Here is a 19287-nt window from a genome sequence, read left to right on the forward strand (position 1 = left end):
AAGTGAGCATGCATACAACTTCAGTAAACACACTGTGCATGCAGCCCCTCCCAACCGCTAGCAAGCAACTGCAGACACTCCACCCCAGAGGAAGAATCAGCGGAGAAAGGATGCAACTGTTATCAATAAACCTTCACTCCTGCTCTAAAACTTGCTTCGGTCTCTCACTCTGCCTTATGCCTCTCAGTTGAATTCTTTCTTCTGAGGAGGCAAGAACTGAGGTTGCTGAAGACCTGTACAGATTCACAGCCAGTAACATTGCCACATAGAAGACAGCTCCCCTGAAGAGCGTCCGGATGCAAAATGTTTTAGTAAGAAAGAAAGAAAGTGTTGTGTTAAACTACGAAGTTTTTGTTGGGGTTTTGTTATTGCAGCAAAAGCTGCAATAACCATCCTGATGGACACATTAGAGTAAGTGCATGACACAGATTTTAGAAGGAAGAAAAGATACCAGGAAATGCAAAAGAGGGTGACTGCATCAAATGGCAGTCTGGGATGTGAGGGACAGGTGCTGCCTGCAGTACACACAACAACTAAAATCATTAATCCACTTTCCTTTGTCTTGTGTTTAGCCTTATATTCCCAAAGCTATTATAATTGTTTAAATAGAAGCTTCTACATTTATTACAATCATTACAAAATGAAACTGGTTTTGACTTTCACAATTTCACTTCTCACCTGAGCAATACCTTCTCATATGTATCCTTTGACCAAGGCAGAGGTCACTATTTAAAGCACGTAGTTTTGAAAATATTATGCTAATCAGCAATCAACACATTTGTAACTCTCCACCCCCTAAAGCAGACCAGGTGGATGGTTACTCAAGCCTTTGCAACAGTTCCCCTTTTCTTCTTATGGGAAGTGGGGAATGTGAGAACTTAAATATTCTAAAAAAAAGTAATAGATTGGGTGGGGTGAGGGCTTCTCTGACAGTTTTAACATGCAGAGGTATGCTTCAATCATCCAAACTCCTGAAAAGGGCATCAAGCACCCTCTCCCATTCCAAATGGAGCCCTCAGCTGGGGCCAGGCAAACTGATGGTTTGGTGCCAGGATGAAGAAACAGGAGTGCTGTGCTGGGAAACAATGACAGCAAACAAGCGGCTGAGCTGATTCAGAGAAGAGAGACTGGGAAAACAGCCCACCAGAGAAGCCTCCAGGAGAAAAGCTCGGGAGAGGAGAACAAGACAACAGGAACCACAAAGCCAAAGGAAACCTAACCCAAAGTGAAGATGGATAGCTCATCCAAGGGGAAGTAAGGAGATGAATCTTCACAAACCAGGAAGAAGGCCGATCAGAGACTTCTGAAGGCCAAACCAGAGAAGGAGATGGTAAGCACAGAAAGTGGACCTGAGTCTCTGAACTGGAAAAACTCCTTTCCCAGCTAGGGGGACAGGGAGAACATTCACTCTAGACTGGAGGTGAAAACAAGATGGATTTGCGGGAACCATCCTTGCCCCAGGATCTGAGCCTGGAAAAGGGATTCCTGTATGTCTGGGTCCCCCAGCCCCCACAGCCCCTCCTCCACACTGAGCTCCTCCTTGTTCCCTGACCAGGGCTTGGATTCTCTTACCAGGGTATTCCGCACTAGAACCCCTCTCCTCTTCCCTCTGGTCCGTTCCCCCTAAGAGGTGATGCACAGGCATGGCCACTTCCTGGAAGCCTTCAACTAGGAATGCTCTACCTCCTTCCTGGCAGATTTGGGCTCCTGTCCTCTGGGCTTCCATTTGCTTGTCTTCTCCAGGTACCCAGCAACCAAGCTTTACTGGAGAAATGACCAGAAAGAAGAGAAAATGGAGCAAAACCAAAGGGTTCATACACTTGAACTTGTGCCACACTGAGTAACACGAGGTGACTTATCATTATGGCCTCAGCTGCATGAGGTCATCCCTTGACTCCCTCACACATCCATGTTTTCTGACATATAAATATAAGAAAACCCAGTGTATTACTCTGTTTTCACACTGCTGATAAAGACATACCCAGGACTGGGCAATTTACAAAAGAAATAGGTTTAATGGACTTGTTCCATGTGGCTGGGGAGGCCTCAGAATCATGGCAGAAGGTGAAAGGCACATCTCACATGGCAGCAGACAAGAGAAAAGAGCTTGTGCAGGGAAACTCCCCTTTTTAAAACCATCAGATCTCATGAGACTTATTCACTATCATGAGAACAGCACAGGAAAGATCTGCCCTGTGATTCAATTACCTCCCACCGGGTTCCTCCCACAACACGTGAGAATTCAAGACGAGATTTGGGTGGGGACACAGCCAAACCATAACATTCCACCCAGCCCCTCCCAAATCTCATGTCCTCACATTTCAAAACCAATCTTTCCTTCCCAACAGTCCCCCAAAACATTAGCTCATTTCAGCATTAACTCAAAAGTCCACCGTCCAAAGTCTCATCTGAGACAAGGCAAGTCCCTTCTGCCTATGAGCCTGTAAAATCAAAAGCAAGTTAGTTACTTCCTAAATACAATGGGGGTGAAGGCATTGAGTAAATACAGCCATTCCAAATGGGAGAATTGGCCAAAACAAAGGGGCTACAGGCCCTGTATCAGTCCAAAATCCAGCAGGGCTGTCAAATCTTAAAGGTCCAAAATGATCTCTTTTGACTCCATGTCTCAAATCCAGGTCATGCTGATGCAAGACAGGGCTCCCACAGCCTTGGGCAGCTCCACCCCTGTGGCTTTGCAGGATATATTCCCCTCCAGGCTGCTTTCACAGGCTGGTGTTGAATGTCTATGGCTTTTCCAGGGGCATAGTGTAAGCTGTTAGCAGATCTACCATTCTGGGGTCTGGAGGACAGTGGCCTTCTTCTCACAGCTCCACTAGGTAGTAGAGAGCTGTCCCCCAGTAGGGACTCTGTTTAGGGGCTCCCACCCCACATTCCCCTTCCACAATGCCCTAGCAGAGGTTCTCCATGAGGGCCCTGCTCCTGCAGCAAACCTCTGCCATTTCCATACATCTTCTAAAATCTAGGCAGAGGTTCTCAAACCCCAATTCTTGACTTCTGTGCACTCACAGACTCAACACAACGTGGAAGTTGCCAAAGCTTGGAGCTTCCACCCTCTGAAGCCAAAGCCTGAGCTCTATGTTGGCCCCTTTCAGCCATGGCTGGAGCAGCTGGGACACAGGACACCAAGTTCCCTAGGCTGCACACAGCACATGGACCCTGGGCCCAGCCCACCAAACCACGTTTTCCTCCTAGGCCTCTGGGCTTGTGATGGGAGGGGCTGCAGTAAAGGTCTCTGACACCTTGGACCTTTTTCTGCTTCACAACAGAAAAACCCTGGAGATATTTTTCCCATTGTCTTGGGGATTAACATTAGGCTCCGCATTACTTATGCAAATTTTTGTAGCTGGCTTGAATTTCTCCTCAGAAAATGGGATATTCTTTTCTATCACACTGTCAGGCTGCAAATTTTCCAAACTTTTATGCTCTGCTTCACTTATAAAACTGAATGCCTTTAACACCACCCAAGTCACCTCTTGAATGCTTTGCTGCTTAGAAATTTCTTCTGCCAGATACCCTAAATCATCTCTCTCAAGTTCAAAGTTCCACAAATCTCTAGGACAGGGGCAAAATGCCACCAGTTCTTTGCTAAAAACATAACAAGAGTCACCTTTGCTCCAGTTCCCAACACATTCCTCATCTCCATCTGAGACCACCTCAGCCTGGACTTTATTGTCCTTATCACTACAAGTATCTTGGGCAAAACCATTCAACAAGTCTCTAGGAAGTTCCAAACTTTCCCAAATTTTCCTGTCTTCTTCTGAGCCCTGCAAACTGTTCCAACCTCTGCCTGTTACCCAGTTCCAAAGTCACTTCCACATTTTCAGGTATCTTTTCAGTAGTGCCCCCACTCTACTGGTATCAATTTACTGTATTAGTCCGTTTTCATGCTGCTGATAAAGACATACCCTGGACTGGGCAATTTACAAAAGAAAGAGGTTTAATGGACTTACAGTCCGCATGGCTGGAGAGGCCTCACAATGATGGAGGAAGGTAAAATGCACGTCTCACATGGTGGTAGACAAGGGAAAAGAGCTTCTGCAGGGAAACTCCCCTTTTTAAAACCATCAGATCTCATAAAATTTATTCACTATCACAAGAACAGCACAGGAAAGATCTGCCCCCATGATTCGGTTCCCTCCCACCGGGTTCCTCCTACAACACATGGTAATTCAAGATGAGATCTGGGTAGGTATCAACCCAACTACCCAGAAAGAGAGGGAAAAAAATTCCAGGGTTGATTTTTCCTCATAGAGAATTTTTCTTATACCTAAAGAATTGTAACAACAGAAAATTTGAGATTGGGGGCTTGTTTTGTCTTTATATATTTCATTTATTAAGACAAGGTATTCAGATGTTGGTATCCAACCTTTACCACCCCAATATTATTTACAAAAGCTCTGAAATAGTTTCAACCTAGCATGACATTTCAATATAAAAGAACTAATAAACACGCAGAATTGGTATTAGTATGTGTGGTAGTCCTGCTTCATGATGAGGTTACTGTAGAAAATGATCTGGATGACCCCCCAAACCATGAAAACTGTGTTTTATCTCACCAACACGCCCATTGCTGGAACGTATGGGCAAAGGAACCAAAGGTGTAACTATCCTATTCGACTATTTGTTACTTCATGAATGTAGTTTTGGCAGGCATTTCAGAACATGTTCAATACACGGTGACAAAATTTAGCAAGATCAAAGTCCCACATACAGGTTTTATAATTCCTGTGTATAAGCTGACGATGCTGAGGGTGTCTGCAGAAAAAAAAAGCAGGGGCAGAAAAAACATTGCTAGGCAATTGCAGAGAAGGAATGCCAATTCCTCATATAACAGCTTCTCCGATTCCAAACCCTAGCCACCTATGTTTATGCACAGAAATGGCCCCTGATTCACATTCAAGTAGTCCTAGCTTCTAACCAGAGGTCCAGGGACCCCTCAGGACCCTCTACGGTGAAGCCCAGCATCACTTTCAAGGCCAGGCCTTCCCTTGCCTCTCCCTCTATCCTCCACCCAAAGAGGGATTGGGCCTCTCTGCCTTGCCATCATACTTGCCAGTGCCCATTCTGTTCACGAGTTTCTTCTCACCATGGCTACACCTCCCACTGTCACATTTTCTAGCATGGCTCTTACCTGGGCTCCTCCATCCATCAAGGGTCCTCTAGAAAACAGCCTATCAAAGATGTGTGGGCAAGGTTCAGAGGCCCAAGGAGATGCTACAGCACAAAGGGACCAGTCATGACAAGCCTTGAACAGTTCGAGGCCTGATAGCCAAGGGGAGACACAGCTGTACTGGAGGCTGGAGAGAGGTGACGCGATTGAGGAGGGACTGCCCAGGGTCAGCTGCCATTATAGGCAGTCACAGACACTGCAAGCACCACAGAGAAAAACAGAGCAAGCAGGAAGAATAGATACTCCTGGCCTCTTGCTCCTCCTGACCTACCACTGACTGAACCCAACCTAAGCCAGAGGGCAACAGAGTCCTGGTGATGAACGTCCACAAAGGCAGCCTCCACGGTGCAGACCAGAACAGGGAAGGGCAGAGTGGACTCAGGATGGACAAACAGAATAGCCAGCATAGCTGCCATGGGCGATGATGCTCCAAATCCTCCCCACTTTTTCCTTTTTTTAAACTGCCAGTTACTCTGTAGAAACCACCAAGGGGGAGTTTCCAAAATTATTCATTCAATAAAGTTCTTATAGTCAGAGTCCTCTATTTGGGTCTGGCCTTCATCATGGAGGTGGTAAACAGCCAGGCAGACTCCTGACCTAGGCAATGTTCTGATGATGACAGTCACCAAACTTTTGAGGCCTTCTAGTCCAGTGTTACAAAGTGTGGTCTGTGGATGCAGCAACAGCATACCCTAAAACTTGATAAAAATGCAGATGATTGGGCCCTGTCCATGAGCTGTTGAACCAAAGTCTCTAAGGCTGAGGCCCTGGAATATGTGTTTTAACAAGCCCTCCAGGGATTCTGATGCAGGCTTCAGTTTGAGAAGTTCTGCTTTAGCCCCACCCTTCACCGCAGCCTGAGGCTAACTTCTCAGAGACCCTGGACTGAGAAGCCCAGCCTAAGGGGCTCCTGACTCTTAACTTCCTCCTGATGACCTTCAGCAGGATACCAATTGTGGAGCCTCAGTTTTCTTACTTAATTTCTACCAATATAACCAGTAAGATCTCTTTCAGCTCTTCAGAGAGACTAACTCTGGAATCCCTCAGATCTGCAATTTCAGGCACTGATGATGATGACACCAATGACAACAGCAGCAGCTCAGGCTTACTGAGCATCCTCTACATAACTAAGTGGGCACTGCCTGAGATTCACAGACGGTGAGGCCGCAGCATATAGAAAAGCTCAGTAACTTTTGAGTCTATTAAAAAAAAGACTTTATTCCAGTTATGAAAATAGTAAAATAAGAATGTATATGAAAGCGCTTTGTGAAGGTAAAGCATTATATAAACCACGACAGAGTGAACACACAACTGCAGATGGGCTTTTTTAAGATCTAGCTTCATTTGAGATACTCAAGGTAGATTAGAATATGTCTAGGCAGCTTTTTTTTTTTTTTTTTTTTTAGAGAGTTATGTGCCAAGAGCAGTGGGAAATTTGAATGCTTAAACAGTATCCAAAAGAAGAGAAAACCACCTGGTAAGATCTCTGACAGACACATAGGGTTGCTGCCACTAAGTACTCTTCTGACACCTCTCCCAGAATTCTGTTTATGGCCAAACAAACCATTTAATCTTCTAGAAACAGATTTATAGATGCGTTCTTTTTACTCTTTTGATATGACAGATTCTGGATTTAATTAGATCCCTTTCCCATTTTCAAATGCTCCCTCTGCTAATGCATTAACTTCTCCCTCTCCAACTGAAGAGATGTGGTTAATATTAAAGACCCATCTTTCCATTTGTCTAAGATTCACCCCAAAGTGTCCTACTGGTTGAGGTGTCATCTCAACACAGAACACTGCTTGGACCTTGGCCAGACAAGGAACAGGAAATAAAACCTGATTCCCTATCCCACCATTGGTTCCCATGACAGAATACTGGTATTCCATTTTAGAGACAGAGACTCACAGAGGTTATTTGATTTACTCCAGGTCATGCAGCCCTTAAGTGGTAAACTCATTTTAAAAAATGTTCTCTTACACCCACAGCCAAACTGCATTTTAATAGATTGAAACAGGCATCATACTTCCCCTAAGCTCCAAAAGTTATTATTATATCCTCTTCTCAACGTAAAAAAATTTTTTTTACAGATTTCATTCCTATGTACAAATTCACAGCACAATATAATGAGTCAACCATTTGCAGTGTTTGTTCATTACAGTCAACATTGAGAGTGTCAGAGCAAGCAGAAGTGATAAGCTGTTCACTTCCCTCAACAGTAACGAGAGATAAAATAAATTTGCCGTCAGCAACAAAGTCCTAAGTGTTAGGCAATCACAAGTATTTGCATGTACACCTCATAACAGCTGCAGGTAAATGATTTGACAAGGTCAAATTCAACTGAACAACAAAACCACCAATGGACTGAGTTTAAGTTGCTAGACCAGTTGGAAAAAAATACAGGAAGACAACCAACTAGAACGCAAAAACCCTGGTTTTCAGAATTGTAACTTTAGTAAAGATTTGTTTTGCCTTGGTAGAAGTCCTGAATGATATTTTCTCTACAGATAATACAAACAGTACAAAATGAAAAGGATTTTATAAGCAAGAAGTCAATGTCCCATGAACAAAGCAGATGAATACAAAACAGATTAACTGAGTCACAGAAGGTAAGATCTGCCAACTCACTATACAAATTACAGTGACTCAAAGGCATGTCTATATCTAATGTCATTTAGTTATATTCATGGTTCTCAGTTTTAGGAAATTTATATGGAAAGTTTAACTTTTAAATTTTGCTCTCCTAAAAAAAGCTGTAAGAAAACTGATAATTATGTATATACACACACAGACACACACACATATATATATTTTAACCCCCCCCCCCCGCCCCCACTTACAATTTTGGTTTCTTCCACCTTCAACATTACTCTAAGGCTATTAATGCTTTTTTTAGGAAAAAATTTAAATTCATTCTCTTCTGACATTTAAATCATTACCTAAGCAATATCAGTGTTCATATAGATTGTTAATATAATCTTAATTTAAATTTTTCACACTTCATAAATAAATTGGGATTGTTTGTATACCCCATGTTAAAGCTGTGATTTACTATGATATTTCTATAAACTACGCAGCTATATTTTTTAAATAAAACACATGGCTTACCATAGTTCCTTTATTCAAGGACACCAATAATTTTAAGATATACCATCAATTTAATAATAGCTTTATAGGGAGCAAAACAGTAAGTACTTCTTCAAATGATCACAGCAACCGTAAGATACATCTCAATTTTGAAAGTGTCAAAATGAAAAAAAAAGACACTCTAATCAAGGACATACATTAATTATCTTATTTAGAGAGAGGATGCAGAAGAAGTGTTAGACTGTATAATATGGAGTCAGCCTTCTTGGGTTCAAATCTGACTCCTTCTCTTATTGGGTGATCTTAGGCAACTCAACCTATGCCTCATTTTTCTCTTTGGGAAAAGAAGACCATGAGACCATCTGCGACGTAAGATTGTTGTTACCAGGTCTAAATGAGTTACTGTTCTTAAAGTACTTCAAACAACCTGATATGATAAATGTTATATTAGGATTTGTTAAATTTTTTTTTTGGCATATTTGTTTATTTCTCAGTTTGTGAAAATGTCCTTAATTTGTTGATGTAGCAAACAAATTTCAACTTTGATTGCTATGCAAAAAAACAAGATAATCTGCTTTGCAATGAACTTTATATAGTTCAACTGCATACAGGCAACATGCTATATATGAAAAAGTTACTAACTGAACTACAGGTATTAAATACTGAAAAGAGTTAACAGTTTATTATAATTTATTTTATTTAACAATCTAGGAAGTTCGCAGCCATCAGCAGTTCCAGTGCAATTTCAGGTGCAATTGGGAATAGGAATCTCGGTGGAGCTGTTAGTGTAGCGAACCTTGTACGTAAAATACATGCATACTTTCGATAGCACATGTGAAGGTATCTCTCTAAAATTGACCTCATTGGTTTCGTTCTCAGCAAACTGACCTGGGCCACTCAACATGGCTTTTATCGTGCCTGATGTTAATGCATGTTCTCTTTTTACAATAAATTCACGGCCATCAGATGATATCAATTTGACATACATGGCATCAGGGCCTTCACAGCCACCATAGGTTTTCTCCTCTCCATCCATTTTGTTCTTATGAAATTCTACTTTGCTTCCCCAGGAACTTTAGTAGTTTCTCGTCAGTCCCGCAGCCACCGCAGCTGGGTCCCCGAGTACTGCCACAGCCCCTATCCCAGGGCCGCCCCCCCACCAGGATTTGTTAAATATTAATAGTTATCATCATTTTCAGCACTACCACCTACCAGGGCTTACCGAAGCATTTGCTATATTTGGAGGTGAATGATTTCCAATTCAACACCAGTAAAATATTTTGATTAAAAAAAAATTTACTAGCAACTGAATGAGTACTTATATCAAATTTTTAGAGGAAAAGGAGAGAAAAGGTAAGATAATTGTAAAACCATGATGCTGCTTTCTGGAAGGCAAGTTAGAGAAGCACTTTCTAACCAGGGGTCTTGTGGCACAGGCTTCAGAACATACACAAGCCCTCTGAAATGAGATGCAAAATTATGTCTGAATGTGCATTTCTTTTGCTGTGCTATGTTTTGATTCTCAAAAAGGCCTGGAATCCCCCCACCCAAAACAAAAATAATTAAGAGTAATTCCATGCAGGTAATCATAGTGCATTAAAAGGTAAACATACCAAAATTTAATTTCATTAAAAGATACTGTGTATTCTCAATGATTTTATTCTATTGTAAATAGGTTCAGTTACTTTGACAGGTATGTGCACTTCCAACTTCCTAATCTCAAGTTGCTTAAATATCAAGCATGTTACCATCAGAAACATAAATCCTGGGTTACAAGGAACTCATTCTACCTCTTCCAGTTTTTCACACAGGCCAGAAAAGGAGCTTGCATGCCTTATAAATCTCCAAGTAGATGTGTACTATGGAGCTGAGAAAACAATGACTTCTAGTATGAGTCATCCCAAACCTTCATGTTTCTTGTCCAATGGCTGGTATTGCTGGGAGATGGCTGACAGCTACTCTGCTCAAGCCATGGCCAAAGCTTGTGAGTAAAGACTGATCCCTTCTCATGAAGATAGAGGGTACATTGGTGGTTACCAGAGGCCAGGAAGGGTAGTGGAGAGGAGGGGATGAAGAGTTTGATTAACAGGTACAAATATACACTTAGATATAAGTGATGGATTGGGTACGGTGGCTCACGCCTGTAATCCCAACACTTTTGGAGGGCAAGGCATGCGGATCACTTGAGGCCAGGAGTTTGAGACCAGCCTGGCCAATGTGGCAAAACCCCATCTCTACTAAAAATACAAAAATTAGCCAGGTGTGGTGGCACATGCCTGTAATCCCAGGTACTTGGGAGGGAGGCTGAGGCACAAGAATCGCTTGAACCCAGAGGTGGACGTTGCATGAGCCAAAATGGTGCCACCGTACTCCAGGCTGGGTGAAAGAGCAAGACTCTGCCTAAAAGAAAAAAAAAAAAAAAAGCAATAAGACCCAGTGTTCCACAGATCAGTAGGGGCCAAGAGCAGTGGCTCACACCTGTAATCCCAGCACTTTGGGAGGCTGAGGCAGGCGGATCACTTGAGGTCAGGAGTTCAAGACCAGCCTGGCCAACATGGTGAAACCCCGTCTCTACTAAAAATACAAAAATTAGCCAGGCATGGTAGTGGATGCCTGCAATCCCAGCTACTCAGGAGGCTGAGGCAGGAGAACCACTTGAACCCAAGAGGTAGAGGTTGCAGTGGGCTGAGATCCCACCAATACATTCCAACCTGGGCGATAGAGTGAGACTCCATCCAAAAAAAAAAAAAATAGGGTGACTATAATTTAACATTAATTGATTGTGCATTTCATTTCAAAGTAGCTTCAAGAGAATAATTTAAATGTTCCTAGTGTAAAGAAAAGAAAAATATTTAAGGTGATCAATATCCCAATTACCCTTGATTATATTAATGTATCAAATTATCGCATGTACCCTGAAAATATGTATCAATAAAAATAAATAAATGAGTGATCCTGGAAGCCATTACTGAAGAGAGTGGAAAGAGAATGAGTTGTGCTTTACACTAAGACTTGAAATGTTTCCTGCATCCATTGTTTCAATATACCATATGTTGTTATCCTTTCAAAGTTTTAGACACGATATTGCAGACAGGCTACAGTCTTTGAAATCAGGTAGTTCTGGGCTCCATTCTTTCTCTGCTATTTCCTAGATGGTTAGCCATGGGAAAGCTTTTAACCTCTCTGGATTGTAATTTCCTCATAGGTGAAAATACCTCTTCCCTTCAGGGGACTCTGGAGGTTTCAATCTGAAGAAGACCTACCACAGTGGCATCTATGGATTTTCCCTTGTCCGTACTCATTAACGAATGATTTACCATAATAATGATTTGCCACAACAAATTAAGTCATTGATTTTTACTATTTTATCTTCATATAAAATCTTATGATCTCTCAAAAAGTACTTCCAGATCATATATCATTACTGGAATTATCTATACTCCTAACAAAGATTGTTATGCAGTATTGAGGCAAAAAAATCACAAGTGCTCAAAGTCACTACCAATGACTTATTTCCTACCTTTCCATCTATTGCTAGCTACACAAGTTGCCAATTACTGCCACATCAATTTAAGAGAAAGTGCAAGTATGAAATGAAGCCTATTTGTTATGGTATCAGTATTTGGACGCTACCTAAAATACTCACTATATGTTGGGATATCATGTGCTTTTAAAAAATAGAATCCAACATTGCATATGAAAGCAAAAATGTTTGTGTCTAGATTGCTATAAATATGTCCATGAAAGTCCTTTTGCATAGAGTAAGCATCCTGCCAGGGACATAACTATTTAAGTTCCAATGTACCCAACACTTTATATTATCTCTATTCATGGAAAAACCTGATCCACTGTGTATGTCATTACAGAGGAAGACATTGAGGCTCAGAATGCTCAGAGAATAACTAATGCAAAGATAATAAGTGATAGCACTGGGATTCAAACCCACTCTGAAGCCACAGCCTGTGTCTTTTCCTGGGATCTAATTATGTCACCAAAGTGTGGGGGTTGGGAGGGAAAGGAAGAAATAAGTAAATAAAATATTAACTTGCCATTGAGTTCCTTTGCTAGAATTCACACGAAATTAAATGAATCTACAGTTTCTTTTCCTTCTTCCCAAATAAATATTTTTGAAGTTGGCATCCACAGAGCTTTATTTTATCTGTAGCCATAGCTAACATAGTTTTACACCAAGGATCAGGATAGTAGTTTGTCAGCAAGCAGAGGCAGCGAAGTCAATATTTCTCAAATAAGTTCAGTATGTGTCCCTCATATCTGATCTGACTCACCCTTCCTGGCAGATGCATGCCTCTCTTAATGGCCTTTATCTTCTGGCTGCCATAAGCAGATGAGAACAAAGTAAGCTGGGTGAATTCACAAGGTTTTTGGATTGACCTTGATCAAGTGAGCATGGCTGATTTTGCTTATGACACATGGACGCTGTTTTGTTTTGTATTTTAGTTTTTTGTTTGTTTGTTTGTTTTTTGTAGCAACATGGTCTTGCTTTGTTGCCCAGGCTGATCTTGAGCTATTTTTAATTTAAGTAAATATTAGTTACCTTTCACCTATAACCACAATGCTTCTCCCCGCTTCCCCTAAACCCAATATGTCAACAATAAGCTTCTGTGTGCTCAAATAAAAGTTAAAAGTCTGACATTATTAATGGCATTTATTTACCTCTCTCAGAGTGGTAAGATAATATCAGCAGGTACTATAAGGCTATCATAGTCTAGAGTAAATAGACCCTTTGCCCTCTCAATGCATTTGAGGAAAACTAAAGTTAATTCAGAGCATGGACTTGGCTCTACGGAAACAGGATACCTAGATGCAAACCTCCCTTCTGGCACACACTCCGTAACCTCGGGCAAATTACACCTGTGTTTCAGTTTCTTCATCTGTAGAATGCAAATAGCAGCATCTAACTCATAGGCTTGTAGTGAGAGTTGAAGTTTATATCAGAATATGCATGGTACATAATTAAGTGCTATGATGTTAGCCATTGATTTCAATTTAAATACAAAGAATAAATGACATGCTTTGCCTGTAAAATAGGTGCCTAAAACGGCGATACATTGGGCATACTGGTATATAATTTGGATCGGTTTCTATTTCTCAATCAATAAAGTCAAGTTTCTAGCAGAAGAGGGTATTGAGTCAGAGCTAAAGCACTCCAGCTTGTACAAAGGGAAAGGGATACTTTGTTCCTTTTTGAGAGGGAATCATCTGGGCAAAGAAAAAGAGAGAACCTCACTCAGAGGGCTACCAGCTGTTCTTCCCAGTTTCTCAATTTTGAAGAGCACAGGCCATAAGAACCCTGGCTAGTGAAGGGTGGTTAAAGAGAATTAGGCCCTTCTGATGACCAATCCAAAAGCTGGGAATCACTGAAGGTCTTTGGTGAGCAATTTGGCACAATTGGTGAATCATTCTGGCTGCTGTAAATGAAACAGATACCAAGACGTTGAAGACAGTGGCAGAGGCTGCAGAAAACATCACAGCAGCCAAAGCCCAAAATAAGTCAGTCCCAGCATTTTGACTGTATATATAGAAAAAGGGAATAGCTGTTATCAGTTCTTTTATTAGGGGGAAAATATCAGTCTTAGAAACAACCTGATGAGAAAGATTTAAAAAGAAACAAAAAAGTAAGGTAGGAGGCTTAAGACCAAGGGAAAAATAATGCAACCACTAAGAGAGGTAAAAGATGGGGAAATGAACGATTGTCAGTTAAAAAAAAAAAAAATTCATCAATGCTCCTTGGGAAAATGGCTGATTTCAGGGTTTCAGGTCGGGAGCAGCAGACTATGGACAAGACACACTTAGAATATCTTGCGCCAGAAAAGTAAGAAAGGTATTTGAGTTTACTGGCCATTTAAAAAGTATACAGGAGACAAAGATAAACCAAGCACCAAAAAGGATATTGACTGAAGTGACAGAAACAAATACATTAAGATTCCTAAGTTCTTAATGACACTTAAAAAAGAAAAACTCACTGGTTCTCACTGGAGATTGTTAAAGCACCAAATCATTACTCTGATAGTTAGTAAAAGGAAAAAATTAAGACTTTTCCCTGTCTATCCTGCACATTGTGAATTTCAGGAGACCTAAATAATTTATGAGGGAAAGTTCTTTATAGACCGAATTCCAATTAATAAATGCAAGAAGAATGATGGATTTAGATCATCACCATTTTGCAACCCCTAATGAAAAGGATCTAGGCTACAACGATCTGTGATACTAAAATCATTAAGTAGAAGACAGACAGCTAAGTGACACTACCTAAACTCACGAATCAATCTTTCCATCTCAAAAAGAGAGATATCCAGACATTATGCGTCTCATGATGTGATGCAATAGATTTTACACAGCACCATCCATGAAGGTTACTTGTCTTTGAACCTGAATCTAATCAAACCTCTATATCTAACTGCCAGATCACAGGAAACAGAATAGAGGAACAAGCTAAACATCACCACAAGGAATCAGTCCAGACAGTAGGATGTTCTACAGCACAAATGAACCACTCTCTTCTGCAAATCACTGGCATGAAAAAAGGGAGGGGAAGCTGTTATAAAACAAATTAGATTTAAAATCCTAACAACTAAATACAATATGTGGACCTCGTTTAGCTCCTGTTTCCAACAATCATAAGTAAAAAGACAACTTTGAGAAAATTTGAATATGGAAATTATATTTTTAAATTATTAATATTTTAGGTGTGAAAAAGGCAAAGTTTTGCTGTTGTTTTTAATGTCCTTATCAGGACCGTAAACTGACAAATTTGTGAGTAAGACAACATGATGTATGGAATTTTGTTTTAAAATGCACTAGCCCCTACAAAAGCGTATGGAGGGGGAAAATAAATGAAACAAGACTGGCAAAATGCTAATAACTGTTGAAGCATAGGTGTTCATTATACCATTCTCTCATAATCTCTGTTATACAATTAAAAAAATTGAAGGGTTTTGTCAGGAACTCAGGTTGTGCATTACTTTGCTACTGATTTTTAAGAGGTAGTTAGGGCCCTCCCACAATGTACAACTTAGTCTTTCCCTCATTTGTCTTAAAGAAGTGCAAAGAGTCTTAACCAGTATGCATGCTGAATTCAACACAACTAGAAGTGACTGAACTGAGGAACCAAGGAACTCAGGCATATTAACCAAATGGCAGTTTGATTTTTTCCTAGTAACAGATAGCCTACAACGTAGTGAGACCCCCAGTCTCTAAAAGAAATAGGAAAAAAAAATTAGCCAAGCATGGTGGTGTGTGCCTGTATCCCAGCTCCTCAGGAGGCTGAGGTGGGAGGACCGCTTGAGCCAGAAGGTCGAGGGTATAGTGAGCTATGATCACACCACTGCACTCCAGCCTAGGTGGCAGAGCAAAACCCTGTCTCAGAAAAAAAAAACAAAACAAAACAACAACAACAAAAAAAGCCTATAATGCACCTGGGTTGAGCAACACAACTCACAAAGAACTTTGTTAATGTCAGTTGATGTCAGATTGTCCAGGTTTGTGGGAGCCCAGGGCAGCATGGATAAGGACCACACATATTCCTAAATCAGATCTTGGTCAATATAGGAGATGAAAACTCAACTAACTTATGTAATGCACAAAGCTGTGTCTTTACTAGTGGTAATGGATTTCTGTTAACTTATCCCTGAAGTCACGCAGCTCCAGTCTGGAGGTATGGCCCATGAGACACAGAGCTGAAGGTCTACAAAAAGATCCAAGCCATGATTTGTTTGCATTAGCATCACTGCCCAATCCAAGGTGGTTAACCAGACAATCCCAGATGCTAACAAGTCACCAACCAACCAGTCTGATACATATTCTACTTGTATCTCTCTTTCTTTCAAACCCCCTGTGTTTTGGACTGTTAAGTGTATGCCCCCTACAAAATTCTTATGTTGAAGCCCTAACCCCAAACATGACATTATTTGGAGATGAGGCCTTTGATAATTATTTAGGGTTAGACTAGGTCATGATGGTGGGGCCCTCATGATGGGATTAGTGGCCTTATGAGAAGAGGGAGCCCTCTCTTCCTCTGCATTTACCAAGGGAAGGCCATGAGAGGATACACGAGAAAGTGGTCATCTGCAGGCCACAAAGAGAGCCCTCACCAGAAACCTAATCAGCCTACACATTGATCTCAGGCTTCCCAGCATCCTGAACTGTGAGAAAATAAATTCCTGTTGTTTAAACCACCCAGTCTATGGTATTTTGTTATGACAGCCTGAGCTGCCTAAGACAAGTTCATATTTCACTTGTTTTTCTCCTTCTTTCAACCCCCTTCCTACTCCTTTGATGGGGAAGATTCCAAAATCACAAAGGTAGTTCCAAGGCAGAAGAAAGGGGAAATAAACAGTCAAATAAATAGTCAAAAAGTATGGGTTTCCAACACTGGAAAAACTGACAGTCAATCTTCCTTCAATAAAAACTGGCTATGCACTTAAGAAATGTGTTTGGAAAGTCCCAAAAAGAAATAATACAGTATTAGAATCAAAGAGGGTTAATAAAGCATACATTATTTGAGGTAACCACATTCAGAGTAATTAAAAAATAAAACTAAGTAGGTATATTGACAAGGTATACAACACCCTCCCAGGCAGCAAGAAACATGAGTATGAACGCAAATAAATACTATAGATCTATTTATACAGAAACCCTCAGCAATTCTTGTCGCAGACTGCCTGGTAGCCCTCATGTCTTCAGTATTCTGTGCCATGAAAAAGTAACCGTCAAGGATAATAGAAACATAATTTGACCTACTTTTCCCTAGATTCCTGCAAAGTCTATAACTCCAGTTCTTGTTTATTCCGACACCACATCTTGGGGACACATTTCCTCACTTACTTTGCAGGCAATCCTAAATGCCACACATGTTAAGGTCACTTGTGGGCAATTCCTAAACTCTCTGGGTCACTGACTTTAAGAATGTCCCATCACACACAGAGAATCCTCATAACATCTTCTGAGATGGACCTGGGATGGACCATTTTCCACCTGAGATGGAAAATGCCTAGGAAAAGAGAGATGCAGCCTTGAGAAGCTGAAGACCTACATCAGTTCAGACCCTTCCCTACCCAAAGGAGGGCGCATGAAAACAAGTGGTTATCCCTCACTCTCAAGTTTACAAAAACCCATCTCTGAAAGAGCTAGAAGTCTCCCAGTAAGGTCTTGTTTTAAGTCAGACAAGACTGCATTTTAAAAATTACAGCCAAACGGGAAAGAAAAACCACATTGATGCAGCTTCTCATTAAAGACCACTTAATAATAAATTTTTAAAAGATGAGTAGAACCCACCAAAGGTGCCGCCAAACCCTGGTGAGCAGGGAAATCTGAGTAAGTCAGCTCTGTGTCCTGAGGCCCTGGCGGGGCCTCCTAGGTGGCTTCTTAAAGATCCCAGGAGACAATCAGCAGACCTTCCTGCTTCTCTTAAAAATACAAAACATGCCTGACCTGCTCAGGTCATTAGATGCACTTAGAACTCAACGAGGGACACTCCTTCACCAGGAAATCATATCTGAACACACCATCAGGAAGTCAATATTGAAGGTTCTTGGGGGCGTGCACCCTCCTGCTCAAGAGGGTGTCCAGGAGTATTAAGTGCTGGAGACACCGGAACCCAGGAACTGGAAGCTCACCCAAGAGCTTCCGACTCCTGGGTCTGCCCCTCGGCGGTGGAGACCACCAAAACCAGTCTCGATGCCCAGAGCTTGCAACAGGACCTCCGAAACAAGCACACACGTCGCATGCGTCCTGCAAACAGGGATGCCGCTCGTGGGGCCTGAAGCTTGCGGGTGGGACAGGGCTGGCTGGCTGTTGGACGCTGGACACCTGCAGCTTCCCCTCCGAGAAGAGGCAAACAGCTCGTCTTCAGCCGATGCCCGGTCCCGCAGCCTGAATCTGGGGGCCCTGGGGTTAAGTCAGGTGCAGCTCGGTTGGGGGGGAGGTGTGGGGGCGGGGGAAGCCGTCGCTCAAGGGGTGGCACCTCAAAACCCGCCGTCCCGGGCCCCTCTTCAGCCGAGTCCGGCAGAAGGGCGTCCCTTCCGCCACCTCCCCAACTTCCAGACGCCCCCCTCAGCGGCCCGGGGGGTGGGCGCGGGCTCCACGTGCGCGCCGCCCGTGCCCACTCGGACAGGGCCGGGCCACTCACCCGGCCCCCAGCGGCGCTCCGCTTCCTCCGCAGCGTGAGCCCGCTCCGCAGCAGCGCGGGCAGGTCCCTCAGCCGCGGCCGCAGCGACGCCGGCGGCTGCTCGCGCTCGGGCTCCCGGGCGCTGGGGCTGCGGCGCAGGGGGCCGTCTGCCGCCACCACCGCCGCCGCGGCGGCCAGGGCCGGGCTCTCGCACGGCGGCTGCATCTTGACAGAGCCCACGGCCATCCTCATGCCCTGACGGCGCTGCGGCGCCGGGGGCTCCTCTCCACCGCGCTCGCCTCCGCGCGCCGTCCGCGCCTTCGCCAGGAAGCGAGAGGGCGCGACTGCGGCTCCGGCGCGGGGCGCGCTGCCAGCCGCTGCCCATTGGCGCGCGCCGCGGCCCCCGCGAGGCTCAGCCCCGCGCACCTCCCCTCCCCTCCTCTCTCCTCCCCTCCCCGCCCAGGTGCGCCGGCCCCGCCCCGCCCCGCCCCGCCCCGCCCTTTCGCCTGCGAAAGCTGCCTGGGACCTGTCCCCCTCGGATCTCCCACTCGGGACCCGGGAGGAAGAGGGCACCTTGGACACCGGCTCATCCACAGGTGCAGAATTCCCAGAATCTCCAGCAAACCCGCTCTTCTGTCCTGTCCCTGTTCCCCTACCCCTTAGGCTGAAAAGTCCTGCTTCACTTCTTCGAATAGCCAGGGGTTGACTTGGACTTCAACCAAGTGTGCTGGAGAGTCGTCCGCCCTCCCGCGCGTTTTGCACAGCCGGGCCCCTCATCGTAATCTTTACTCCTAGGAACTGTTTTGGCCAAGGAACTTCAAAATAGACACGCTACAAGGCAAACACCATAAGGCAAAATTGCTTTGCGCCGACCCTTCTTGGC

At 43.2% G+C, this 19287-nt stretch overlaps 1 protein-coding gene and 1 pseudogene across 1 annotated transcript in view; both read right to left on the bottom strand.

The window, feature by feature from the left end:
* The window catches only part of RAPGEF5 (Rap guanine nucleotide exchange factor 5), a 240850-nt gene extending 222098 nt beyond the window's left edge, over positions 1-18752 (bottom strand). The window contains exon 1 of the mRNA XM_034963787.3: positions 18426-18752. Coding sequence (XP_034819678.1) covers positions 18426-18656 — 231 coding nt within the window. The 5' untranslated portion in view covers positions 18657-18752. The remainder of the gene's footprint in view (positions 1-18425) is intronic.
* On the bottom strand, positions 8851-9434 carry LOC100975945 (elongin-C-like; annotated as a pseudogene).
* Positions 18753-19287: the final 535 nt, after the last annotated feature.

Source organism: Pan paniscus, chromosome 6, assembly GCF_029289425.2.
Source record: "Pan paniscus chromosome 6, NHGRI_mPanPan1-v2.0_pri, whole genome shotgun sequence".
Lineage (NCBI taxonomy): Eukaryota > Metazoa > Chordata > Mammalia > Primates > Hominidae > Pan > Pan paniscus.